Source organism: Chamaea fasciata, unplaced genomic scaffold, assembly GCF_029207755.1.
Source record: "Chamaea fasciata isolate MVZ Bird 193981 ecotype frontalis unplaced genomic scaffold, bChaFas1.0.hap1 SCAF_7, whole genome shotgun sequence".
Lineage (NCBI taxonomy): Eukaryota > Metazoa > Chordata > Aves > Passeriformes > Sylviidae > Chamaea > Chamaea fasciata.
In genome coordinates, this window is record NW_027094092.1 from 10,726,893 (window position 1) to 10,754,821 (window position 27,929).

The 27,929-nt window shown below is 38.5% G+C and overlaps 1 protein-coding gene across 2 annotated transcripts in view; it reads left to right on the forward strand.

Annotated features, from left to right (window-relative positions):
• The window catches only part of SBF2 (SET binding factor 2), a 231,367-nt gene that overhangs the window by 32,107 nt on the left and 171,331 nt on the right, over nt 1-27,929 (forward strand). For both annotated transcript variants that reach the window (XM_066187541.1, XM_066187542.1), the window contains exon 2: nt 13,180-13,268. In XM_066187541.1, the coding sequence (XP_066043638.1) occupies nt 13,180-13,268 (89 nt within the window). The remainder of the gene's footprint in view (nt 1-13,179; nt 13,269-27,929) is intronic.

Here is a 27,929-nt window from a genome sequence, read left to right on the forward strand (position 1 = left end):
AATAAAAATGGCTTTTGTTAGTTTCTGTGTGGGGACACAGGGACTTAGTGGAGATGTTGCAGTTGGATGTAAGTAGCTGTAGTGCTGTCATTCTTGGTATTCAGTAATTAATCTTTCACTGAGTATAAAATGGGGATGTCCCTGTTTTGACAGGTCATCTGTCTTTGGCTTGAAGTGTTGTGATACTATGATGGAAAGTATTTTATAAATTGAAACATTAATTTTGTGTTCTGACATCTGGCACAAGGAAAATGTCATTTGAAAGCAACTGTTAGGTTGAAGAAAAATTAGCAGTCAAAACCTTGAAAATTAAAGTTTCTTTTTAAAATAATGGTCCAAGATAATGATGTATTTAGTAGGCAAAAAAATGAAAAGTGGGTGTGATGAGCTATTAGCTTCTGTCTCTGTGAGTCACCTAAGACAGAAGAGCCTTATGGACACCTTTTATTACACCTCATGATGTGGCCACTGTTGGATCATATCCCGTTTTCTGCCCTGAGGTTCAGGGCTGTATCTGCAGTTGGTGTGGGATGATAAGTTATCACACTAATGTAAAGCGCCCCAATTAACACTGGAATTGTTATTGTGAGATTTGGAAATAAAGCTTTGTGTTTTAGGAGCTGCAGCAGTAGATGATACACATGCTACTCCTTTATATAAAATTACCAGAAGTAAAATGTTTCAGACCTGAAGCTGATATGATTCTGTTCTTGTGACAAAAAACAAATTCAGTAATCACTGTTGGGTCTGTGAGTGCATGCCCTTTAACTAAAAGGATCCCACCTATTAAAGTTTGTAAGGTCAAGCTAATTTGGGGAGAATGGAAGCTGAGTGATATTATCTTAGAGTTCCTTCTTACTTATAGGTGCCTAAGCACTGCATATTAAATCTGAACCTTATTTGCTTCTGTTACTTTCTAGATTTAAAGCAGTGCATTCTTGCATTCCTTCCCCTTGACTCTCCTAAAGAATCATAAAATCCTAGAATGGTTTGAGTTGGAAGAGACCTTAGAGGTTGTTTATTTCCAATACCACCACCACCACCACCACAGACAGGGACACCTTCCGCTAGACCAGGTTTCTCAAAGCCCATCCTACCTGGTTTTGAACACTTCCAGGGATGGGGCATCCACAGCTTCTCTGGGTAACCTATTTCACCATCCTCGCAGTAAAGAATTTCTTCCTAATATCTATTCTAAACCTTCTCTCTTGCAGTTTAAGGCCATTCCCCCATGTCCTGTCACTATCTGCATTTGTAGAAGGTCCCTCTCCAGCTCTCTTGTAGCCCCTTTGGGTACTGGGAGGTGCTGTAAGGTCTCCCTGGAGCCTTCTCTTCTCCAGGCTGAACGACCCCAACTCTCTCTCTCCATAGGAGAGGTGCTCCAGCCCTCTGAGCACCTTTGTGGCCTCTGTGGACCTCACTCCAACAGGTCCATGTCCTTATGTGGAGGGCTCTAGGGCTGCATGCTGTATTCCAGCTGAGATCTCAGAAGAGCAGAAGAGAGGAGCAGATTCACCTCCTGTCCTCTGCTGTCCATTCTCCTTTTAATGCAGCCCAGGACACGTTTGGCTCTCTGGGCTGCAAGTTGCACATTGCTGGGTCATGTTGAGCTTCCCAGCCATCAGTACTCCCAAGTCTTTCCTCCTCATGGCTGCTCTCAGTCCATTGTCTGCCCAGTCCGTGTTTGTCCTTGGAATGGTATGTATTCAGTTTAAAACAGCAAAAGAAGATGTCTGCTTTGTAGCAAAGATTAGTCTTCAGAAATAGAGTCCAGATCTTCTGCTGCAAGTATGTGAACTTGGTATCGCTAGAACTGTCTTCTGATGCTGTGCTTGCTTTTCCTCTTGGGATGGAAAAATCTTTCCAGAATCGTGTTTTTGCCTCTCAAAACTGTCCTCTCTGCGCACTTATTGTGGGTCTGTGTGTTGGTGAGCCCTACGTTGACGTGCAGTTATCAGCCAGCTCTGGGAAGTGCTTTGCTTACTCTTTTGCAACATTGCATTCCCTGTTAATTAGATATATCCGACTCTCTGGTGCCTTTGAAACAAGTCACTGCTTGAGAAGACACATTTGGTCTTGTACAGTGACAGTTTTTCTCATCAGCAGAATTTTCAGGTGATAATTCACAATGGTAATCTCGTTTTATCTTTTTTTCAGAGGTAGAATGTGGTAGGGATAAGATTCTTCTTGCAGTCTGAGTATTTACTTGAAGTCCTTCTGACAGGATCTAAATGATGTTATACAAACCACTGTAATTTTTCAAGCAAAAAATATTTGTGTTCTCTTTAGTGATTGTTAATGAGGAAAGTGTGTAACTTTACATAGGTTTGGAGAACCCATTTGCTTGTCACTGTTTCCACTTTTTATTTTGAGATAACAATAGGCATGAAAACTTCCTTTCCTTTTGGAATGATCTTTCCCATCACTTTTTATGAGACATTTTGTTTCAGAGCTCTTTAGTTTTGACTGAATTTGAACGCTGTGACTCTCCCTCAAAGACAACCACTTGTTCAGACCATTGGATAGCAATGTGAGCTTCAGGGGAAGTGTCATTGTTGGCCTTAGAAAAATGTCTTTGTCCAACAGCTTACACATCTTTTACGACACAAGACCCAACCCCAAACTTTGTGTATGCTTATTCCACCCTGTATACCCAGCTACTACTAATCTACTTTCCCAAACAAACCAGATCTAATATTTTTCTGTTAGCATATGCATCAGTTTTGGAAGAACTCGTTGAACTCGAGACACTGTCTCTGTAAAGTAATTTTTCCCTACTTGAATCTTAGAATAAGGAATAGAAAAATAAGTTTGATGATGGATTGAATTGAATAGCAACTGAGTGATATATTTCATGGTTTGTATTCCTGCTTTATTGTAAGTGTGTTCATAGCTGAGAGCTGAAGGGAGTGGAGAGAAGCTGGTGGACTGACACAGAAACTCATTTCCTTAGGAAACCAACTGGGGGAGGGTGAAGATATCCTGTCAGCAGAAGAGCTCAAGGTCAGGAGATGCTGAGAGTGCGGAGCTCTGATGAGTTTTTGGGAAGAAGGTGGACCTAGCAGTAGAACTGTACAAGTGTTCAAAGCTTACAGTGCAATAGCAATGGCGTTGCACACCAGGCTGCTGTGGAGCAGGTGTTACAGAGACAGGAGAAACTGATCAGAGCTGTAGACTGAGATTCTGGGAAGGATCAAGATCTTTAGGAATTTGGGCATCAGTAGCTTGGTGTTCAGAGTGACTTTTTCTTCCTCCCCTCATCCAGATTTTTTTTTTTTTTGATAGTTTTTATTACTTTGACTTTTTTCCCCCTGTTACTTTTAATTCTTATTAAGCACTTTTAAAAATGAAAATAGAACCATAATATTAGGAAGCTTCCTCAGGCTGTTTGTAGAGGATTTAGTCTTCAACTTTCCTATATTCTGTAGGCCCTGAAACGGCATATTAAAATTTTAATTTCCTGATCAAATATATGGATTTTCCAAATAAACAATTTGTTATGGTACTATAGATGGCATTTCAGATGAAATTACTTTAAGCATCACTTAATTTTTAACTTTGTCATGTGACTCTCATTTTCCCCCAGGATGTCATAAGAAGGAATCTCTCTTTGCAATGGATTTATGACCTTGTTTATCAGTGTTCTCACAAGTGTGAGTGAGAAGGATTTAAAAAAAAACAACACCCTAAACCATATTATTAACATTTTTAATAGAGCACAGTAGCGTATTTCCATATTCAGTTGAATGTGCCACAGTTTTGTTTAGTACTGTTATCTGTGTTGTGCTGCTCACAGATCTAATTATGACTTTTTCTGGCTATGAGCAAACATGATCAGACACTTCCAGAAGTTATTTTGTGTATCTGAACAAATAGTGTACAGTCAGTAAAATGATAGATGTGGGATTCCCACCCCATGGCCCCAGATTATCTCTGTATGCTCTGCTGCTTGGAAAAAAATTACATAATAGGAAAAAAACCCCAAACCATAGTAGAAGATAAAACATGACTGTACTTAAATAGTGAACCAAGTGTTTCAACATCTTTAGGGGATGTTTTAAGTATTGCATTTAGACCTGAATCTTCGTATTCAGGAATCCTGTAGATAAATACTGATACGGAGGAACTGTTATACATAGTCTTCCTTACCTATTATACTCCTATAAAGTGATTTAGGAAAATAAGTTTTAGCACATGAACAGACTTCTTTAAGAGAAAATGTAGAAAGCCTTTTTGTGAAATTGTTTGTTTGCTGAATTTTAGAGTATGAATAACTTTTCTTTATACTCCACAAAATCAGCTTACAGCTACAGCTACTTACATCTGAAATCTGGTTCTAACCTTGCCATCTATTTGGTTAAAAAAAACAACCATACAGAAAGTAAAAAAATGTATAAGAGAAGTATTTGCGCAGGCTGTTTTTTTAATGTATTCAAATTTTGTATGCTGAAATGGGTGCTGGTTAAAATGTTGAAATAACAGTACTGGAAATGTAAAGTTATTTTGGTAGAATTAGAATCTTACAGTTCGGGAAGTTTCAAAGTGGACTTTTTTTTTTTTTTTTTTTAAATTCATTTGGTGTATCAGTTAAAAATCATTCCAAAGGATGGTTGTAGAAGAAAGATAACTCATTGAAAACAGTAATCATATTTAGTAAATAGGACAGGGTTCTTTTTAAAGCTGGCCACATAAACACAATTTGTTAGAACTGAGAAGCTGCCTAATTTTTTTTTAAACATTTAATACATTGATTCAGAGTACAAAGCTGAGTGTGGTTTTGGCATCCTGATCTTTATACCTTCCTTGCAAATAAATAGCAAATATTTTCTCCAAGGCATTGGGAAGTCTTTTTCAGTCTGGTGTGTTCAAAAGACTGTTTGTTTAATATAAAGTGTTTATTTTGAAGTCTGATCTTCCCTTCCTATGCAGAAGCTGGCAAAAGTGATTTGTTTGCAGACAAGAAGGGGAATTGTCAGCGCGCAGGAAACTTTCTCCCTCCCAGCTGCCCAAGCTTTTTTCTAATGTCTTGAATATTATGCCAACTGCTGGGTAGAGAGTTACTAGAAAATGATTTAACATTCATTGTTGTTTTCTTGTCTGTTATTTTTTAAGGCTTTTGTAAAACCACGTTACTGTCCACCCAGCAAAAATGCAGTGTTTGTCCAGGAGAGTGTTATGTCCCAAACTTCAGTCTGGAAGGAAGAGTCCTGAGGTGCAGCCAAGCTGCATTAATTGTATCAGTAACTTATTCAGATAAAATATTGTTGGAAGTGGAATCCTGGTGAAAGGTGGAGGGTGGTGGTGTGACGGAGTTCTTCAGGAGCAGCTGGCACTTTCATAGGTGTAGGCCAGAAAAACTTTTTAAAGGACAGCTTGTGCTGTTGCCGAAGTTCCCACACGAGCTCTAAAAGATGAGAAATGCAACAGCAGCAAAGTCAAGTAACTTTTTACAGAACCTTGTCAAGTGTCAGTGAGTTCATTGCCACTGGTCACTAAGGTTTTGTTCTCAAGCATGGCTTTCAGCATGAGGCAGCACTTTGCAGGACAGTTTTCCAAGGATAATTCTGAGTTCGTGGCATTCGGCACGTTTCTTCAGAAGGGTGGGATGCTGCTGGAGTCTTGGCTGACCAAATCACTGTGTGCTGTTGTGCTGTATCACTGAGCAGCATCAGAAGGACACTGCTGGTGCAGCTGAATAGGCCTCTAAGCTGTGTTGATGACTGTAATATCCCTGTTCACGCCCTCTTCTTCCTCCTCATTCTGCTTCCCTTTTCTCCATTTCCTTCCTCTTCTGCTTTTTATGGTATTTATCTGTTTTCATTTCATTTGGCACTGGTGCAGCTTCAGTGGATGAAGTTCATCCCTAAATGTGAATTTCCCCTAGAGGATCTGTTTGAGGTTTCCTGAGTACCAGTGTCTAACCTCCTTTCAGCAGAAACACCAACTGATTTAATGGAATGAGATATGGCATGTTTTACCATATTCCCACTTCACCTTAATTAAAATACAAGCTAGAATATTTTCCTTCCTTTATTTACAAAGCATAAAAATGATTTCTGATAGCCAGGAGCAAGGAAAATGTTTGCCTGCCTTGAAGAATATCTGTTGCAGTAGTGGGGAGGACGATCCTGCAAGTAAGGTGCCAACCTATGATTTGGGTGGTAACGATTGAACCTGTTTCTTGTATATCCCTTTCTTTGTGCTCTGCAAATCGCAAAGGTTCAGAAATCAAATAAATACTAAGAAATTCAGGATTTTGGACCATCTCAAGTATTTCAGGTAGTCCTGACTGCAGTGCCAGTGCATTTGGGGGAAGATTGAAATACTACTTTTTTTTCGTTCTACTGAGTTCAACAAATTTTTCCTGTTTACAAAGAAAAGAGCCTGAGGATCGCCTTATCCCATTATTTGTTGCATCCTTGATAATATGGCAAGCCTCCAGAATGTCTGTCGTTCAAATTCCCAGGATTGTTCTGTGCATCTCTTTGACCTGGTTAAGATGAACTGACTCTGAGTTGTGCCTGTTGTACGGAGTGTCCGTGGTTGTTGTGGGAAGCCTGTCATCATTCCATCTTCCTAAATGTACCAGCATATTGTTTAACCTTTTGTGGCCATTACGCTGCAATAAAGTCTTCATTCTCTTGAATAAATCAGAATTAAATGCTCTTTATGTAAACTTCCATGTCCAGGCTACCTCAGACTTTAAGATGCCTGTGATGTGCTGTGGGGGTTGGACAGATTTTTTCAGAATTTCATGTATTTTAGGCCTCTCAAAGAAACATTTTTCTTTCTAGATGTTTAATATTCGCTCTCCTTTGGCTTACTTTTCCCTTTTGTTTCAGCACTGACTTCTGTATAGGGACTAAGTTAAAATGGAGATATCTTCTGTAGTATCTTCTGCCTGCTGGCATCAAGATTTCTGTAGTGATGTTTATAAGGTACGGGGAAGCCTCAAGAACATTTCTGTTCCCCAGATGGAACATGAGTTGTCTTCGTGCTTCCATGAAAAGCATTCCAAAACACCTAAAAGTGACAAGAATCCTGAATAGTTTAAAAATTCTGCAAGGTTAAAGTTAAGAACCTTGATAGGAAAAAAAATTTACTTCAGAGCAAATTTTAGTGATGTCTTGAGGACTAGATCCTGTTTTGAAAAGGATCAAAGATACTGTGCTCTGCCACCTGCCTGTGCATCTTTCACACTTGACAGTGTGTTCCTAACTCTGAACATACAAAGTTGTACTTCTAAATATTTGAAATTATTTCTTACCTTTACATTACTTTTACATTTACCGTGGTAGTTTTAAACTATTTTCCATGGCATAACTACTGATGTTCTTTGTGATCTGTTGTGTGTTTCTTCTTCAGGCCTGAAAATTATACCTTTTGTAACAGATCACCAAAGTGCTTCCATTCAAAGCTTTGCATGTTAACAATACTTAGTGCTCAAATTCATTTTTATCAAGCGTTTTTAAGTGAAAAGACAGAGTTTATCACAGTCCTCATTAATTTGGAATGTAAGTTGCATTAACAGCTTGCTTCTGGAATTTCAAGGGCGAGCAAGAGATGGCATGCGACCTTTCATGGGGAAAGATTTATATAAGGAAGGAGTTTAGGGGACTAGGGTTCAGGAACCAGAAAACGATGCCAGAATTTTAATGTGTTGCATGTTCGTACTGTTTAAAGAAAAAGATGAGAGAAGCAGGAGAAAGAGGGCAGATCAGAAGAAGTTAGCTGGGGAGAAAAGTTGCTTTTCCCTTAGTAGCTTAAGGTATAGACTGCTTCTTCAGAATTCTTACAGGCTGAAATGTGGGGTTTGGTCTTGGCAAATCACTTTGTGTATGTGCTATACGTGGGCAAGAATGTAATGTCTAAAAAGCTGAAGCCTAATTTATTTTGAGGTCAACTGTGATTCTTAATGGATTAAAGAGTTAAGCCCTCTTAAAGGTAGAAAAGCTGTTGGATGAGGATGATAATGATTATTTTAACCTGGCATCTTTAGTGAAAATGAAAATGCAATTCATTGCTGTGGGTGCCAAATTACAGTTTTGAAAAATGGTTGCAATGCTTTTACAATTTTTGTACTTCACTTTATGTGACAAAACTTTACTACAAAATGAAAGAAAAAAATTGCAAAACACTTCAGTTGAAATATAGGAATAAATTTGCTTTTGTAGGAATGACTATTAAGATAACGATATGAGTGTTTAATAATAATAATAATAATAATAATAATAATGGCAGTTGCTTTGTTGGAAATATGTCTCTTGCTACTGCCAGGCATATTCTGTATGTATAATTAATAATGAGAGCAATTCCTGTTTTATGTGGAGCACACTGTTAATGTGCAGTGATTACCCATGCTCTGCTCACACACACAAATACTGCATTAAGTAGATTGTTGTCTGAGCGATATCTGTAGTGAGTCTAAGTGGTTTCAGAAACCTCCAGAAGCTTCTGTCTGATTGGTCTGGATTCAGTGAGCAGTCCTACCTGTGGGCTTTCCACCATGATTTTGGGCAGCTTACACATTATTGGAAAGGATACCAAAAGACAAGCATCCTTTAATTGAGGATCCTGAGGTTCTTCCTGGTGGCTGTGGCTATCTGAAGCCATTGACACTGGAATTGACTATTTTTCCAGTTTAAAAACAAGGTCTTAAGTGTGACAGTTCACAGAATCATTTAGGTTGGAAAAGATCTTTGAGATCATCAAGTCCAACCTCTGACCCAACACCATTGTGCCAACCAGACAGACCATGGCACTGAATGCCACATCCAGTCATTCCCAGAACACCTCCAGCGATGGTGACCCCACCACCTCCCTGGGCAGCCCATTCCAGTGTCTGTTCACCCCTCCCATGAAGAAATCTTTCCTAATGTTCTTAGAACCTCTCAGATCTTGGTAGGTCTGTAAAGTCAGGCACTAAGTAAGGAGGTGTTCACTGCATGCATGTTTTTAATGTGGTGTCACATTTGTTTAACTAGCTTTAGTTAATAGGAATTTCACCAGGATACTGAGGGAATGTCCTTTTAGTGTGAAGACTTAATAAAAGGGGCTTGAAGGAAGACAAGATACAGAGTGAAGGGAATGTGGTCAAAATCTGAAGTTATTAATGGGAAAATCTGAACCACCTTTTAAATTTTTTTCCTCATATGGCTTCAATATTTTTGCAAAGTTGTCAGCAGTTAGCAGTAGCATCTATTGAAACAAGTGATAGTTGTTGAAATCCCATGACCTGATATTTTTCTGTTTCTTCCTGTTGTGCTAAAGCAGTCAAGAATGCAAATTCACTTGGGTGTTGAGTTGCAGCCACCTCTTGGATAATCTTCAGAGGCAACTGCTCTGCAGAAAGTTGGATGATTTAACATAAGTCGGCTGAAGGCAGATAGTGTCCACACCCCCTCACCCCAAACGATGAGATTTAGGGACTTTCTGCAATTCTGCTGTTATTTTGCTGGTTGGATTGAAAAATGTCAACTGATAATCAACAGTAATTGCAGGATAAAGTATTGGGAAAATGTGGTGAGCATATGGTACTGGATTGGGTTTATTATTAAAGAAAGTGCAGCTGCTGGGTCTTCTCTTGCACAGGAGGTTCTTTCAAATGCTCTGGGTCTAAACTTTTCCCAAAAAAGGCGACTTGCAGTTCAGTAACTTTTGTAATTGAAAATAATAATTTTATTTATTTTTCAAATTTATCAAATTACAATGAATTCTACCTTGTGATTGCAAACATAGAAAACTGAGATCCTGAAGAATTGCCGTAAATTTGAAGCAGTGCAGATTCATTTAAAAAAGCAAAACCAACAGTCTCCCGTCAAGCCAAACTAAGTTATAGTGGGACAGAAAGAGTGTTTCCTACCCATCTGTACTGTATTCAACTTAAGAAATCATGTGAAATAGTTAAATTTTATGCATTGTAAGTAGACTTGTAAATCTGTATCACAGGACTTTTCTGTGGAAGGATTAACAGTGCTTTTTCTGTTGGTGTTTTGGTTTTATTTTTTTTAGTCATATCTGATGGATGTGAATACTAATATCTTGAACACAGAACTTTTCACTTCCCTTTTTTTTTTTCCTTTAAAATGTTGCATTTCTATGATGCATCCTTCATGCACTGTTCCATAAGGGTTTTGAAAATTTTAGTCTTTCTCTGTTAAAGACGATTTAAGTTGCTGGTTTCCTGAAGATTTAGCTTTACTCCTGCGGGCCTTAAGTTTGACTGTTTGATACCTGGAATGTTTGTGAGGCTTCTGTGAGCTGTTTTGAAAAGGATCCTTTTTTGAATTCTTAGAGAATTTGGATACCAAATCAGTTGTGCCTGAACTAGAAGTAGTTAGAAAGCACTTTTGGTTTCCAAGTGTTTTCCCAATAGTGGAAACAGGCTGGTTCTGGGGACACAAGGAGGGACATGTTGCTGCACCTCTTGGAAGGAGGTGCTCCATGGGATGTGTGGAGTGATTTCTCTTTGATCCCAGAGGTGACCTGAAGTGCAAGTTCAGGCAGCATAAGAAGTTCAGTCTGGCTTTCAGAAAATGTTCAGAGGAACATCATTTTCTTCAGGTAAATTCCCGTGGAAGTTTCGAATCCTTCTGAAAATAAAATGGAAATACATGCAGAAAACTCTGTAACACTGGTGGCCAGCATTAGTGGCCTAAGGAAAGCAAACTAAAAAACCTGATCCTGATAAGCTCTTGACATAAAGGAGAGAATATTAAAAACTTTTTTAAAAAAGTGTACGTGTCAATCCTGAATTAAGAGCTTCCTGTACTGTAATGTAGGGAGAGTCTTTGTAGCAGTCAAGTAAAATGAGAACTAGGATTGATAGCTTCAGAACATGGTGAAGTAGAAGAAATTTTGAGCTACTTTCCTGGATGTCATTATTTATAAGTGTAGTTGGTAGTGTCAGAGGTCTCAGTCTTTTGTGAACTGGATTCAGAGTTAAAAAAAGTCACCTGTGTTCCCACAGAGAAACTTAGGGAGCACGTACATAGCATGGACTGTTTGCTGCTGTAATTCTTTGACACTTCCTTTTCCAGGAAGTCTGGATATCTCTGTTCAGCTGGGTCCTTCTGCCCTTTCTTGCTGTTGGCCTCTCATCCCCAGGCTGTGCTCTGCCTGCAGGGTGTCTGTGCTCACTGCTGCCTTGAGTGCATTTGTTTGCTGTCTCTTCTTTGTGCCACCTGCCAGCCCTAGAACAACTGGAGGAAGACGAGATTTGTCAAAGATAAGACTTAGGATAAGCTGATAATGTGGTAATTTGAGACTTTAACTCAACAAGGGGAGGAGTTCTGACACTGAGTCAATGAAGGAAGGAATCTTTATGCAGTCACCTACTCTGTAGTCACTACTACTGTCTGCATAAAGGAATGGAAATGTTTGATAGACTACATGAGGGGAGCACTTAAACAGTGGGATCAGTGACTGGTGACCCTGTTTAGCTATTACAGTCTAATGGAGAGCTCCTTTTCCTTACAAAGACTGCGACTGTAAGCCATGTCTGTATTTGTTCCTTGGTTTCTGGCACATCCTAGCTCTGCCTTCTGAGCATCTCTGCAGCTTCTCTAGAGCATTATGCTTCCTTTGGCTTTTGGCTTGCTGATGTCATACGTAGAACTCACAGCTAACCCTGTGTGATTGCAGTTCGTCAGCAGGCTGCCCTTGGGAGTCACAGTCAGTGCTACCTTGGGGGTAAGATTGCTTTGGGGAGTTTTACTCTTTGTAGTTTGTATGTCCGTTGTACCAAGAACATCTGTTCTGAGATTATTCCCAAGAGACAGTCACAGAGGGTTAAGTGTAAATATGCACAAACTGGAGAAAATGCTTCTTACTAACCCATCAGATTGGTTCTCCCTAAATGTCTTATAAGATGCATTGTGGGTTTCAAGATAGCAGCAAACTCAAACTATAAATTAGCAAGAAGCTTAGAGGGAAGCCTATTTTTTTTCACTGTCACGCTGATTTATGCTAGCAGGCTTGAGTTGTGTCAGACTGAAAATGGTTTTTTATGGTAAAGCTGGGAGAGTAATGTATTCATTGCTGCTGCCTGGGTGTCTGCAGAGGAGGCAACACATATGGACTGCTACTACTAATACATAAATTGGACTCCTTCATAATATCAAGTACAACTTTGAGAATTTGACAAGAAAATGTTTAACAATTTTAATGCTTGATCTCAAGATTTTGTGAAATGACTTTAGAGAAAAGATGATTCGATTAGATACGATGGGTCAGCTATTAAAAGATATTTTAAATGGTTGCAAATTTTGACTTTGCCATTGATACATGGACGGACTGAAGAATGAGACACCCTGGAGAGCAGCCCTGTGGAAAGGGACCTGGGGTGTCATTGAAGTTACAGCTTCTTCATGAGGGGAAGAGGAGGGGCAGGCACTCATCTCTCTCAGTGACAGAACCTGCAGGAATGGCCTGAAGCTGAGTCAGGGGAGGTTTAGGTTGGATATTAGGTGAAGGTTTTTTCAGTATTTACTGCAGGATTTCAGAAGGTGAAAAACAGAAGTCCTGTTTGTTCATGCATTCCTGTACCATTCAGAATGACGCAGCACTATTGTGTATTTGTGGTGTTTCCAAAATATATCTATAGCACGGTTGCTTCCAAAAAAAGGAACGTGTAAAAAAAGAAGACAGTTGCATCAGAAAAGTTATCAGAAATTACCAGCTTTTCTTCACATCTTTCTGTGTGGAAAACCATTGCTGACTTGTACAAGGAAACCAGTGAGAAATACTGGTAAAGAGCTAGTGTGTCCTGGATTAATTATGTGGAGTTTTAATCTGCAAATTTATTTCAATGTGCAGGGTTCCTTTGAAAGACTGCTTCTTGAGAAACTTTTGCTTTCTATTTCTAAGTATCACATTATCCATTTTATTAGTCTCTAACTCACTGTTTGTAGAGAGAGACGGAAATAATCAATAATCATCTGTGATTTTGAAAACGTGCATGAGAGGCAGAGGCTGGATGCAGCTCGTGGCTTCATTTCAAGTAGTGATTCCTTGTGTTACTGCTGGAAAATGTTAAGATTGTATTTACTGTATGACTTGCAAGACACATTTGAGGAGTGTGTTCTGCCTCTTGTGGCCAAAAACTTACTAATATTGGGTATATTTTGCAAATATTCTCAAATGTATGGTGCCTTTAAATAACTGAATTTTATCTTCCAGCAGGACCAACTGAAGGTTTGGGGAAAATAATACAAAGATTTCCCCAGAAGGACTGGGAAGACACTCCTTTTCCACAGGGAATAGAGTTGGTAAGTTTGCATTACATTTTGCAATTTTTCGAATTTCTTTCACTTGCAGTTGGAGGATACATCTTGCCTTCATGTAATCATCTGTATTATTTAACCCAACAGGGAATGGGTAGAAATTAGTGAGCAGAGGGTTTAGGTAATAGGTTTAAGAACAGTAATTTTGGCTAACAGAAGAAAAATTGTTCTGGTATGCTCAGCTAAGTAAATATTCCTAGAATACAGAAAATGTCTGCTGCAAATTTATAAACAGTGTGTTTAAAAGAAATGCTTATTTGTGCCCCTGTGTTTTTGTGAGCAGCCTTCAGATGGCAGATGACTTCTCGTTGTCATGTTCAAATAATTGCAAATGCATAGTTGTATAATGTAGATTTAAAAAGAAATTAATGTAATATCCCAATAAATTGGATTATTAAAATGGTCAGCAAGGCTGGTGTGCAGGCATCTATTTTAAATAGAGAATTCCCAAGGTGCTGCTTCTTTCCCTTCCTTGGTCTCTACTTGTGGGATGCAATGAAAAGGTGTCTCTCACTCATCTGGATCAGGGTTTCACTCAATATCTGTCTCTAAAAATCCTGAAGAGAACTGAAGGACTGTGGTCATATTCTGAAATGAGGTTTCTGAGAAGTCAGAGTGAAACTTTTACTGCTGTGAACTGAGCAACTTCTGGGACAGGATAAGCTAGAGGAGGAGATGGGCTGTAGGAAATGTTGCAATAGGAGTCTTTGTACCGTGGGGCAAAATCAGCTGCAGAGGACAAAGACACGGACTCTTCCCTGTGTTTATTGCACAGATACAGCAAACAGAGCAGGCTTTTATCAATCTGGTACCTTTCAGGCAGTGTTCAGCTCCTTGCTCCGAGCCATTGCCATGTGCTGCCCTTTCCATGGAGGGCAGGGAAGGGGACTCTGGTGTTGGCTGCTCTCTCCCTGGTGCAGCAGAGGTGCATTTGCTCCCTGATCTGGTGTGTACAGCTGAGTGCTCATTTTCTCTGCCTCTGTGGTTTCATTTCTTCACAGCCTGGCATCAGCCTGGGGTTTCAGGGCTTGCCATGCCCTGATCATTGGGGTGAGCACGATTTCTCACCCACAGGATGGGGAATTGCAGCCTCTGTGGTGCACTTGCATAACAGCAGGTTTGGCAATGCCGAGCTCTGCTGAAACGGGGGAAGCTCCAAGGCTCAACCAGGAGAGCTGATCTTGCCTCAAACAACTGCAGAGGCTGAGTCATGGTAAGATTTACTCTGTCACACAGATCTTCCTTACCTCCTTTAGAGAAAGCAACGGCTCTGACTGCCTGTGAAGGCGTGAAATAAATAAGCACAGCTTCTCTTGAAGCAGTGAATCTTAATCTGTGCCCAGATATTATCTCCCGTTTAAGTTTGATTGTAGGATTTTAGCACTACAAGAAACACCTTCCTAGAGGAAGATTTTTTTTTTTAATGGGACAGAATGTTATTTCTGTGTTGGTTCTCAAATGACTTATTAGGCAAAGCCCTTAAGACTTTAAACTTTCCAAATAAAACAAAATCTAACAATTTAAGAACATTGATTCAACCAGTTGGCGAAATCAGTCAAGTTTCGATCTGCTTTCCAAGTGTGGTAAATAAAATTTTAGTTAATGAAGATGGAGGAGTTAAGAGATATTGCGAAGATCAAGTATTAAAGTAAATCACTTATGAAAGTCAGATTTTGGCAGGAAATTTTTTCAAGGTTTTGAATGAATCCAACAAGAATCAATGTTAATTCATGGAAAGGAAAGAAGAAAAGCTGTGTTGCCATGTTCTGTTTGTCACCTTAAGGGTAGATTTAATATTATTAAGGGGGTAAAAGGCAAACCTTAAGGAAAAAGATGGGGGAAAAAAGTAAGAATAGAATAGTTGACAAATGTATATGGGACTGAAGAGAGATATATTTATTTATAGCACTTAGTTGTATGAGAAGTTTGAGTTAATAGCCTCTTAAATGTATTCCCACTTCTTTGAAAGATCTGTATGAAATTGTATGGTTTCTGTTAAATTGAAAAAAAGCCATGGTTTGTATCTGAAAAACATGTCAAGCTCTCCTCACTATGTTCTCATGAAGGAAAAAGGCCAAAGCTTTTCATGCTTAATGATAGGATTGAAGGGGGATTTGCTGTTTGAATCTTGTTTTCTTTCAAAGGTGGTTCTTCTGCTGTGAAAATTTCAGTTGATTATTGGTGATGGTCTCAGTGTGCTGCTGACTTCCCCCCACCCCTCTCAGGTCTTTTGTCAATTTTGGTTTTTTTTTTTTCCCCAAATCAGATAAGTTGAATGGTATAATTTGTATTGACATGTGATACATCCACAGATCACAGGATCACAGAACAGCCCAGGTTGGAAAGGACCTTGGAAACATGCTTTGGTCCAGCCTTTCATGGGAAGGGAAGCACAGCTGAGATTATCCTACCAGCTAGTCCAGTCTCATCTCAAAAACCTCCAGCAGAGAGAACTCCACTGTGTCCCTAAACGATCTAATAGTTATGGCCTTTTTATGTTGTTAATGGCATTTTTTGAACCAAGACAAGGGGGTAATAGTGGAAAATACCTGTGCACACCCCCATCCCTCAAGCTTTAGTGCTTTAAGGTGGAAAATGTCTTCTGGGAACCCTCGTGGTCTCAGTAGCTTGTAGAGGTGCCATTAGTCCAAGCTCCAGCCAAAAACTGATAGACAAACTCCTCTGAGAGTTTTTTTGGAGGGCTCTTCTCTTTGCCAGCCCTGCATGTCCCCCATCCTTGTGGGCTTGAATTCATGTGATCGGATTTGTGAGACATAACTAAGGCAATGTACAGAGTGGAGTTGTGTAGGTAATTTTAAAGTTAAATAAGAAAACCAATATCAAATAAATATTAACTTTTTTTTCAAGTCCAGTTTTGATAAACAGGCTCCTATGAGACAAGCTGGGCCTACTGGACCTGCCCTTGACTGACTGAAAAGGGATCATTTTGAGAACATCATCTTTAGGAATGATCACCTAATTTCACCTCTTACTTTGACTGTATTTGTAGCTTTGGTAATTTGGCACAAATATGTAGATAACTGTGTCATTATAAAATGTAATTGCAGTCTGAACTTCACTGAAGGGTGTTGTATTTGGTATACGTGTGTTCTGGATTAAAGGATTACGAGTTACTCAAACTGTGCCTATTTTTATGTGAACAGCATGATAGCTATGTTCTGGACATGAGATTGGGAGTAAACACATTGTCCAGAATTCAACAGAAATATACTCTATTCAGTTTTATTCAGGTCAAGTACTTTGATTTGCCTTGTTCAATAAATTGTGTGTCTTCTGGTTGTCAGTGGTGAGGAAAGCCGTGAGTCTCCGCTGAGGGAATGATGCTGTCCAGAGATCTTGGTCAGTGTTCTCTTACGCCTCCACTTGTCTGCATCCCCTGAAATTACGTAAAGAGATTTTTCTTAACCTCGTACTTTTTGCATTTGCCATTTCACTGAAGACTTCACAACTTTAAACTTTGTTCTGTTTATAACTGAATGCGGAAACTTTGATAAGCCACCTACAAATTGCTGTGAAACATACCTGAAGTCTTTTGCAATGGATTATTGATAATTACAGTAACTGCTAAGGGCCTGAAGACTTTTTTACCATTTGTTAAATTGTGTGATGTCACTGTGAATAAGATATGATATTTCTTAATATTATATATCATACATATTAAGTGTTACTTCAGAAGAAATAAAATGCTCTTCTTCAATTTGCTAGAACATTTTGTGGGCTAGTCAAGAGAAATAGCAGGAACAATTTCAATTTAGAATCTGGGCATCTTCATTTTACTTGACAAATAGCAGTCCATCTGCACTTTATTGACAAATGCAAGTCAGAGTGAGTTTCCTCCAGTTCCAAGGAAGAAAGCTGACTTTGAGAGGTAGTGAGAGATTTATGCTCATTCTTAATAAAGCGTTTGGCTCAGAAAAGCATTTTAATCATTGGTTTTTGAAAGAATGCAGTTAGAACATACCAATCTGATGGCTCCCCACCCCCATGATATTTTAAATGAACATGTTTGGGTATCCTTCTCCATAGTCTGTTTCTGAGAAGTTTCTTCAGATGCAGCTTAAGTGTAAAAATAACCCTGGAAAGTCAGCTGAGACATATAGAGCAGTGTAAGATCAGGACAATCAAACTTCTTGTTCTTGCTTGTAGAAAGAATGCTTGAGAGTCTATGTTGGTTGAATGAATTAGCTTTACATTTCTGCATATTTTTCTTATTTCTAATGCAGTTTTAATTCCACTGTGTAACTTTCTAGACATCCTAATTAGTTATACATCAGAGGAAGCTTTGGTATGTAATGTTACACTGTAAAGTCATTTTTGTCCCAGGGCTAAATTAGCTAAACTAAGTGTCATCTGCATTACTCAGTGTTGGGAGGCTGATCTTAATGAGGCCAGTGAAAGTCATCCTAGAAACAGTTACATTGTCTTGAGTTTAAACTGGATGTGATGTGCTTCTGCAGTTTGTGAGTAGCAGGGAAGGAAATTTCCCACTGTAACTGATGATGGTGTTAGCAGTACTGTCATGATTTAGTAATTTGGATTTCAAGTGTGGTCAAGTATAGAAATTAACATGTATTTCTAGACAAGGTAATCACCTGTCCAAATAATCACTTAAATTATAACATTTATTTTTAATTGCTAAAAAGTGCTATTTAATACAACCGTTTGAAGACCACTTACACAAGTTATGAGACTAAGAGCGAAAGAATGGTTGCATGTATCCCTTTGGGATCTGGAAGGCTGGCTGTCTCCTTCTAAGCAAGGATTTGGAGTTGTTGGAATCAGCTTATTCCTCCTTTGTACACAGCCCTTGCTGTGGAGCTTGGCATTTCTGCACCTTTATTTTGCTTGAGTCATGAACTCTTAAATGGATGTGAAATATATCTTTTATGAAAAACTGGGTTCAATTTTCAAAGTCCACTTAACCTGAGATACAAAAAACCACAAACAAATGAGAGTGAGGAATGGTGTTTTCAAAGTTTATTTCTATTTTAACTGATCTAGTTGGACTTGTACAAATTTCCACTTCATTTTTACATACATAATTTATGAGTTACAGGTCTACCTCTGAGATCTTAACTGATATTTACTTCTGTTGGAGCTTTACAGTTGTAATTAGGAGAAAAAAGCTATCAAAAAACCCCCATCAAACCCCAGCTCATTTGTCTTCCAAGTTGCACTCAATTGAAGACATTTAAAAGAAGGCCAGATTTTAAAGTAGAAAAGTTTTACAGAACTCCTAAACTTCTGAAAATTTCCACTGCAGAGTCTGTGGAAATCATTACACATTCAGTCAAAAGCAATACTTCTAAAATTAAAGTGCTGATCTCTTAGTATTATTTTTGTTTTGCCACCTTGGTATAAGGCCTCTTTTCTGAGAAAAAAATCTGATGCTTGAACATTTCACTACTTATTTTAAATAAGACATAAGAGACAACTAGGGTTGCAGATTACACAGTTAAGGCCTGAAGTGATTAAAGTTTTAAGGGTGTTAATCTTTAAATGCTTCAGTCTTAGCTAGCTGATCTGTAAGCCAATTTTTCTCAAACATTAATGCTTTTAAGGACCTGAATAAAGAGCTTTCTACAGCATCCATTTTAACCTTCAGTGCACCTGGTCAGCTGCAGAGATTTTTGTTTGGTGAGGGGTTTTTTGCCCCTCTTTCCCCTCAAACGCTTTTAACATCTCAAGAATCATTACATGTATTTAATTCTTCAATGAACAACTGCATGGCAGAGCTCAGTGTAGCACTTGTAAATGCATTGTGTTGTTTTTATTCTCATATTAAAGAACGGGTGCTTTCAGCACTTAGTGGGAAACAGATGATAACGAAAGTACAGCGATATTTTTTTTGGTCAGAGTGTTTCTGGACTCAGCTTATATTCTTTGAACATATCAGCCTCCAGTAGACAACTTAGAGTGTCATTTATGTGGTGTATTTTACGGTTACATTTCTGCTGTGCTGTTAAACAGCTACATTCTGGTTTCAGAATCTGGTCTTACTGAATGGATGTTAGCTTCTGGATTTTGTAGACTAATGCAATAAAATAGTTTGATATTGGTATCTAATTACTTGCAAGTAGTCCTTGTGTATGCAACACAGAGTATAACGACATCTCACTTAACTAAGGGCTGTCAAAAGGTTCAATTAATATGCTTTTTGCACTCTTAGTTTTGTTTTGAGTTGGAAAAAAACCACATCAGAGCACTACAGTCAACAGTTTTGGTAGAAAAGGTAAAATATTGAAGCGACACCTTCACCTTCTTTGGTGAAAAAACACCAAATTATTCAAGTTTGCAATTTCAACTCTCTAATCTTTCAGTGGAGTATATTAAAGTGTAATCTTTTTTGCATCTATCAGGTTTTTTTAAGATCCACGCACTTCCATTTTAAGTTCAGGTCTTCTGGAGGAGAAGGCCATTTTTACGAGTTTTCTTAAGAAGTACAGATGTTTTTAGAATCACAGAATTATTTGGGTTGGTTTTCTTTGTTGTTCATATCTCTCATCTCTACAGATAATACTCAACTGCATGAGATGGTCTTGTCCACCCAAGCTTTGTGTGTGATTCAGTGTCTGTCTTACCTCTCCTAAGTTTTTCTCATCTTGTTTAAAAATTAAAGGAAAGACTGCAACGTGGACTTCTCTCTAGGTCTCTGCTTTGGGGTTTTTGTGTAACAGTCTGCAGAGGAGATTAAGACCCCCAGTTAAGCCATGAGGTTGTAACAGTCACAAAATTCTGTGAGTGTCTTGGTATTTCCACCTTATAACTTACGCTTGTCTGTGGTAAGTCTTCTGGGAGACCCTGCTTTTCCTGAAGGTTCTCAATTTTGAGTATTAAATAGGGTTTTTTTTTTGTTGTTCCTTGTTAAAAAAAAAAGGCTCTAGAAATACTCTTGGCTAAAAAGGGAGAGCAACACACATCTCAAACACAGGATATGAAAATGGGCTGTATCTCCAGAAACCAAAACTGAGGAGTAGAAATCTTATTGTTTTATATGTGAGAGCAAAAAATATGGGGAAAAAATGATGGTTTTAATTATTTTCAACTTTATGAATAGCCTGGTTATGGATGTGCTTTGTGTTTTTCCAAAAATCTTAGTTTATACTTGAAAGTTAACTTGGATGAATGCAGCACGTGACTGTGAAGTGACGTATTTTGGAAAAGCTGAGCATGTCCTTAACATCAGAGGAGGTTCTTTAGCCTAAGTGACCTATTCCACTTTGGACTAATCACCCCCCAAAATCACTTCAGAATAATTCTATATGAGCACAAATCCACATAAGTTTGGAATACAAGCAACAAAAGAGCAGCTTATCTGGAAAGGCACAAACCAGTGTACGTTTCTAAGTCAGTCAAAACTCCTGTGAGTGCTGCGCCTTCTGGGTTTACAGCAGTGATTTTATGTTGACTCCACCACACAGAAATGGATTGAAATGTATTTGTGGGCACTATAACATCCAGTTCTGTTGTTGTACAAAACTCTTGTTTCCATTTTTTCCTTGTGCCATCTGCAGATATCTGTACCTAAGTTAATTGTGTACAGGGTCTACATTTCCCCATATGTTGTCTCCACAAATAACAAAGGTGAGCTTAGCATGAATCAAAGAGTAAAGGTAAGCACTGTTCTGAGATGGCCAGAGGTTAGACATGAGAAGACTTCAGATAAATAAAATGAAGATGATAAACTGTTCTTGCCCTTTGAGAATATGGTGAGTGAATGGATTCTCTAGCAAAGGACATTTGGTGTAAACAGAGATAAATGTTTAAACAGATGGAGCTCATGCTATTTAGAATGAAAATTTTGAGCAGTATTATTTGTTTCTGATGAAGAATGATGTGTGAGGCTAATAGTATGACACGGAAAGAGGAATTGCTTGGATAATCTGAGATTCTTCTTAGGTACGTTATTCTGAAAAGCCAAGGTCCTGGCTCTCTTGTGTGCCTTCTCATTTGCTTCACTGAAGAAAGAGCCATGGGAAGGTACCAGACTGGGACATCAGAATGGAGATGAATGAAGAAATATTGTGGATTATGATGGGAGGTGAGACATGGTCTCTGGGGGGGGATTTTCAGGTTTTGCCCTTGCTGTTAAGTACAGCAAATTTGTCACCATTGGGTCATCTTCCTGTAACTACCAGAGAGTAAGAGAGAGAATTGGACAAATGTAACAATCATGAAACTACTGAATTACCTCAGAACCACTTTCCAGTTTGTTGTTTAAAATTTCTATGTTTTTTTTCAGCTCCGTATTACACATTATCTGTCAGTTTTCTGTAAGAAGTTGGAACTTCTTTTACACTTGAATGCTGTAATTTAGACAGTTTTTTGACTGACGTTTCTGGGGGTTTTTGTTAGGTTGGTTTGGTTTTTCTGTGTGTTTGTGCAGGGAGCTGAGAATTTGTGTGGTTTTGGAGAAAGCCATCCAGCAAAAGTGTTGTGTGTTGAATTTATAACCATATATCCAGTTGTCACAGGGCGATCCTCTCTGGGGCTGTGCGAAGGAGCAGAAAGGCAGATGATGTGCATCTAATCAAACACAGTCTATTGGGCTGGAGACAAGATTGTGTAACTTGAACTGGGTCGTTGAATGTGTTCTGGGAATCCAGAAATAATTTATCTGTGAAGTTGATTCCTATGACTGTAAATCACTTTGGAATGTTTTCTAATAGTTCAAGAAAACAGATTAATGGAAAATAAAGGGTATTTTACTTTTTTTTTTCCTGAACAAATTTGTTAGTAGTTTGTGTTCTGTTAAAGCTGATACTTTTCATGCTAGGAAGTTCTAATCAGTAGTACTTGTAAATCATCATATTCCCCCAACTCCCCAATTTGACCGACCTTTTAGTTTGTACTCTACATAAATTTTGTTGTGTTTTGATGCAGGTTTTTTCTGCTGGTTTAAATCATCTTAGTGGTTTTAAAAATTGGCTTCTTAAACTTGAAAACTTTTTTGAAGCCTTTATACAGTGTAAGTGCTTTTTCATAATAAATTATAAAAGGTGTGTCCTAATTGTATTCATCAAAGAACAAAAAATAACATTAATAAATCTTGTGATGATACTTCACAATTTGTGCATTCTGTGGGCCATAGCTCAATTTATCACTGCATTATCCAGTCTGAAGCCAAGCAAAGATCAGTACAGAGACTTTCTGCAGTTCCCAGTTGGTATAATTTCTGAATTCCAGATTCCATACAGGTCAGAGTGGCTCCAGGCACACACCTGACACAGCGCCCATGCAGAAAGCAGCTGATTCAGTGCTTCAGTGTCTAACTGAGGCTGTGCCATGCAGAGTCCTTGGCAAAGGTCTTGGAAGTTTATTACCTTTTTTTCTTTTTTAAACAAATGACAAATGAAGCCTGTTGGCCTCCAGCACCCCACTAACTGAATTCTCAAACAGAGTTCAGTTTAGGAGTCCTGAGGTTGGGATGCTGTTTTGTTTGTTTGTAAAACAAACACTACTTAATATTGCTTCAGTACAGCATGGTGGAGCTGGTGGTTGGCTGATTGCATGGAATTGGCAGCACCACTTTGAAATTTGCAGGTTTTATTGTACAACCTCTTTGGGCTCTTGTCTATATCCCAGTAACACGTAACAGTTTGTTTTCTTTTACACAAAACCTGGCATTTGTAGTTAGAAAAAGAAGTTTATGAATGAACTTGAAGGTTAGAAGATACTAAAGGTAGCTAGGCTATTTAGATGGCCTTCTTCCTCCTCCTGTATTATTCTTTAGTAATGTGGTATTTTTTAATTTCTGGTGTGGCTCTGATCCCAATTTCAGTATGGATTTGGTAAATGACTATGAGAGTTTTACTGAAGAAATCTTATTTTAAGTAGATGTCAATAAATAGTAATTTTCTACATATCTGTTGTAACAGGAGTTTGTGTTTGGTCATAATAAGATAAAAGAGTAAAGAAATAAATTTTTTTTATATCCATACAAATATATATACAAAATACAGTTTGTATTAAGAGGAAGAAGAAAAGTATGACTATATTCAGATGTGATTTGTAAGTGCTTATTTTAGGGCTAGTCACCAAGAATAATTTTTGTCTTTGAACTTCTCCTGTGTGGGGATCTGCCACCAGGCATGGGCTTCTGGTAATGAATTCCAAGTGTAGAACCAGTAGTTTTGCCAGCAGTTTACCTGGACTGCTCCTAGCAAAACCTTTCCTTCTTCCTCTGCCCTCATTGCTCTGTGGATGTCAGAAATAAACCAGTGCAGGCCAAAACCTTCAGAAGTGGCAGATTTTTAGGATGAGTGCTAATGGTGCAGCTGATCCATGGAGTGTTAGAACTTTATTTAATGTTGCTAAGAGAGACCTCTCTTGGGTCTCTTGGGTTGCAGTGTCTGTGTTCTTCAAGGACGCACAGTCAAAGCATCTCTTGAACAGGTGCTTTTATTTAGCTGCTATGGATACCAGCATAAACCAAAAAGGAAGTTTATTTCTTTATCAAAAGTACAGTAATAAATGAAGCATTTCAGCTGGCTGCTAGTATGACTCTCTGAAGCCCCAGCTTGCAGATTTGGAGAGGAGGCAGTTCAGGCTTTGCTTGCTCTAATGCTGCTTGTATGGTGATCCTTGCACAGTTTGTAGCTATTGCTCAGCCTGCAGTTAATTAACTCTGAGCTGTGGAGTGAACCAAGGCAAAGAGGGAGAACTCTGACACCCAAGTCTTCTCTTGGATGGTGTCTGGAGCTTGGGCTTCTCTGGCTGGATACCATAAGTCTTGCAGGTTTGTATCCTTTCAAATATCACCTGCTCTCTGCATGTTTTCCTAGAAAAAGCAAATCCCCCCTGCTCCTCCTCCTGCCCTTGGATTTATGTTTCTAGCATAAAGGTTACTGATGCTTTAAGGTGCTACTGATGCTTTTGAAGAAACTTTTCTGTCTGGATTTTGTCATAAAAGTGTCCCCAGATTCCTTGCTCATTTTTCCTTTATGCTGGCTGGTTCCTTACCTTGGATGTGAAATGATTTTATATTTATGTCAATGAAAGGAGATCAGAAAAGCAGATCATGCCCTGTTACTGGCCAGTATTGGTTGCCCTCAAGTCAAAAATGTCTTTTTTCTTGTTTTTTAAAAGTGTGTTTCTGATTTGAATCCCTGCCAAGTTACTTGAACAAAAGCAACTAGTAAATATATAAAATTAAGACTAAAGCAATTTTAATATAATAAATAATGTGTAGTCACACCTCCCACCTCCAGATAAAATGATCTGCTGTTTTACTGAGCTGCTAGTATTTCTGTTGTCAGTCTGCCATAAATTGTGGGGAATTTAATATAAGAAATGGCTTTAACTTTTTCTGCTCTTGTCCCTCTCTTCTCCCCTGGTCTCTTGTGTCTTCAGAGCTTAGTTTTAGCTCTTTATCTAAGTAAAGGCAGTTCAACACACATCCATTCTAGTGTGTGTAAAACAGACTGGTAGGACAAGGGTGGGTTACGTAACTATGTGTGGGTTCATGCAGTATATTACATTGGATTATAGTCATCTCTAATATTCTTTTAGTAATGAAGTGTTTGTGCAGTTATGATTTTAGTGCTTTTTCTTAGGCTTACCTGTGAGCTAGGAGCACAGGAAGCATTATTCTTAAAAAAAAAGTGAATAAATTCAAAATTTTGATCTGAGAGAAGATCTGTTTTTTAGTTTGCTGACAGATCTATGGTATAATGTAGTATTTTAAAAAAACAAGCACTACTCCTGTTATGTACATGGCACATGCAGAATCAACCTCACTTCATTTTTTTAACTATATTGTTTCCTTTTTGACATGTGTTATAGCGGTGGATGAGAGAGATGTTCATTAAAATCATGGCTTATAAGCTTAGAATGAAGAATGAATTAGATTTAATGTCAAAATAGTGGGATAAGAAGTGAGTACTAAAGTTACAGTGTGCATTCGTGACCTCAGTGTTTTTAACATTCCTTGAATACCAGATTTGTCTAGTTCTCGGCATCACCTCATGATTATTTGCTATAACTGCATACCAGAAAACCTTATTTCACAAGGATTTTCCTGCATTCTGGCCTGGTAATGTACTTGTAGAGACTTGTTGGCATTTGCAATTTTGAAGATTTGTTGTTGGACCATTTTCATATCTGGTTCATGTCTTGTATATTGGATTTGATCTGCTTCTCCCAAAAAGCAGAGGAACTGGCAAGACCTCGCAAAAAGTGGGTGGAGAGTACATTCTCCCCCTCCCCCCAATTTAAATATTTTGCTCCTATGGCCTGTGTGTGTTTGTAGCAGCCACTTTCTGCATGAGCAGCTTTTCAGCATTCACAGCGAATTATTGTATTGGCACTGAGGAGCAAAAATTACTCTGAAAAGTCACTTGCTGGTTTGGGTTATGGCTGAATCATTTATATAAAGTATAGCTGAAGTTTTTCTATTTTGAAATTCAAGATTTGATTCTTTTTATACTTTCATCAATACTGTTACTTAAAAGGATGTGTTTTGGTCGTTTAATGTCTGAATGTCTTTCATCCAAAAGATTAGCAGCATTTCCAGCTGTGTAATTGGAAAACTGTGACTATTGTAATAGATACAGATCTACAATTTTCTGTGGGTTTGTGTAATACAATTGTGAAAACTTCATATGATTTGGGAAACTGCTTCCATTTTATATAACCAAAGAATGATTAAGTGAATGGAAATAACAAAAACTTGGTGAAGTTTGATCACTCTTGTAAGATTGTTGATACCAGTTTTTTGTACTAGTGTGCCTTAGGTGAAGAAAGTAACTATTTGAGTTATTATGCCTGAGAAAAAAAGTTTTGCAGTAATAACTTCTGTGGAAGCATATGCAATTAATAAATATTTCAATATCTTTTAGCTTGGTTTAAAGTGAAGGCACATCAGTGTTAAATTTAGTTTATTCTGGCTGCCACAAACATAATTATATTTGTATTTTGTGTGGCAAAGGCTAAGTAGATAGTATTCCGTGAAGTGTTCAATAGTACATTTTCCAAAAGGTTTCAGTTTGATCCAAGGTGAACAGAACAATGATATAATCAAGGAAAATGTAATCAAGTGTCAGATTTTTGTGCTGACTTTGGCTTTAGACTGCAAGTAGTATTGTGTGAAAGAGTTCAGCTAAAACCACTTAACTCCAGCCCCTGAGTTCAGACTGAGGACTAACAGAGATAACCTAAGTGGGATGTTTTTACTGAACTATTTCTTTCATTGTTGAAATGGAAAGACAGAAGCATTTTAACAAAGGAAAAAAAAAACAAAAAACCAAAAAAGAAGAACAACTCTAAAGGTTTTATCTCTACCTTTCTTTCAAAATTCATCATTAAGTTTTCAAGAACACTTCAAAATTACAGAAAACAGGAGATTTTCATTGGCTCTCCTTTTTTAGCTTCTTGCAGGATCTGAATACATTTAATAATGGAAGAGTTTTTTAACAGTCTGATTTGTAGTTTGATCATGAAAAGAAATAGTTGGAAAGCATTACGTGAAAAGGAGTATTTGGTGGCATGAGTATTTAGTGACATGTTTTATGTATTGACTGTTGTTTTTTAAATGAAACATTTTGAGCTTATCAGCCACTAAATAAACATCTTTTCTAAGTATCCTAATTTCATTTGTTAAATACATAGATGGTATCTATGCTGAAGCGTTTTAGGGTGTGTAGTATGGGATAATAGTTGACATACTTCTTATATTATTAAGGTGTGTCATTATTACAGCATATGCACACCCTCCTATGTCTTATTGCTTAAATATGATAGTGCTTATAAGCTTTCCTTTTAAAGTATGAATTTACTATGGTGAGTTAGGTAACAGCTTATTTATGTGCACTATTTCACCTATTATGGGTAATGCCTTACGTGTCTGTTGCAAGAGCCTCGCTACAGTGGAAACCGTATTTAAATGAGGGCTTGAACTGAGTAGTGGTTTCTGAAGGGCGTTCAAAGAAGGAAACTTAATGACTCCTGTCTCTTCAGATGACTGGCTTTAAGTGTGGCAGAAAAGAATGTGCTGTTTCAGTTTCACAGTATGAGATGTCTTGCACTGAATGAGGTAAGAATGGGGTGCTTAGGAGTTGTCTGTCATTTTGTTTTCGTTGGAGTTGGAGAAAACCCTTCTTTGGGTTTTCTTGTTTGAGAGGCTTCAGTTCTCCGTGCCAGCACTGATCCAGAGGGAGAGGAGAAAGTCAGTTACCTAACTGGAGATGCAGAAATGTGTAAATGAGATTTGCAAAGTGCACCTACACCTTTCAGACCGCAGCAGGGGAGACAGTGCACACAGGGGGTCTGTGCTTTCTGCTGAGACTGGAAAAAGCAGCGTGGGCAGCAGGTGAGGGAGGGGATTCTGCCCCTCTGCTCCAGTGAGATCCCGCCTGGAACACTGCATCCAGCTCTGGTTTCCTAGCACAGGAAGGACATGGAGCTGTTGGAGTGAGTCCAGAGGAGACCACCAAGAAGAGCACAGGGTTGGAGCACCTTTCCTGTGAGGGAAGGCTGAGAGGACTGGGGTTGTGCAGCCTGGAGAAGGCCAAGGGAAACCATCATCTGGCAGCCTTCTAGTGCCTGGAAGTGATGCTACAATAGAGCTGGAGAGAGACTTTTTACAAGGGCAGGCATTGTTAAGACAGGGGGGAATGGCTTCAAACT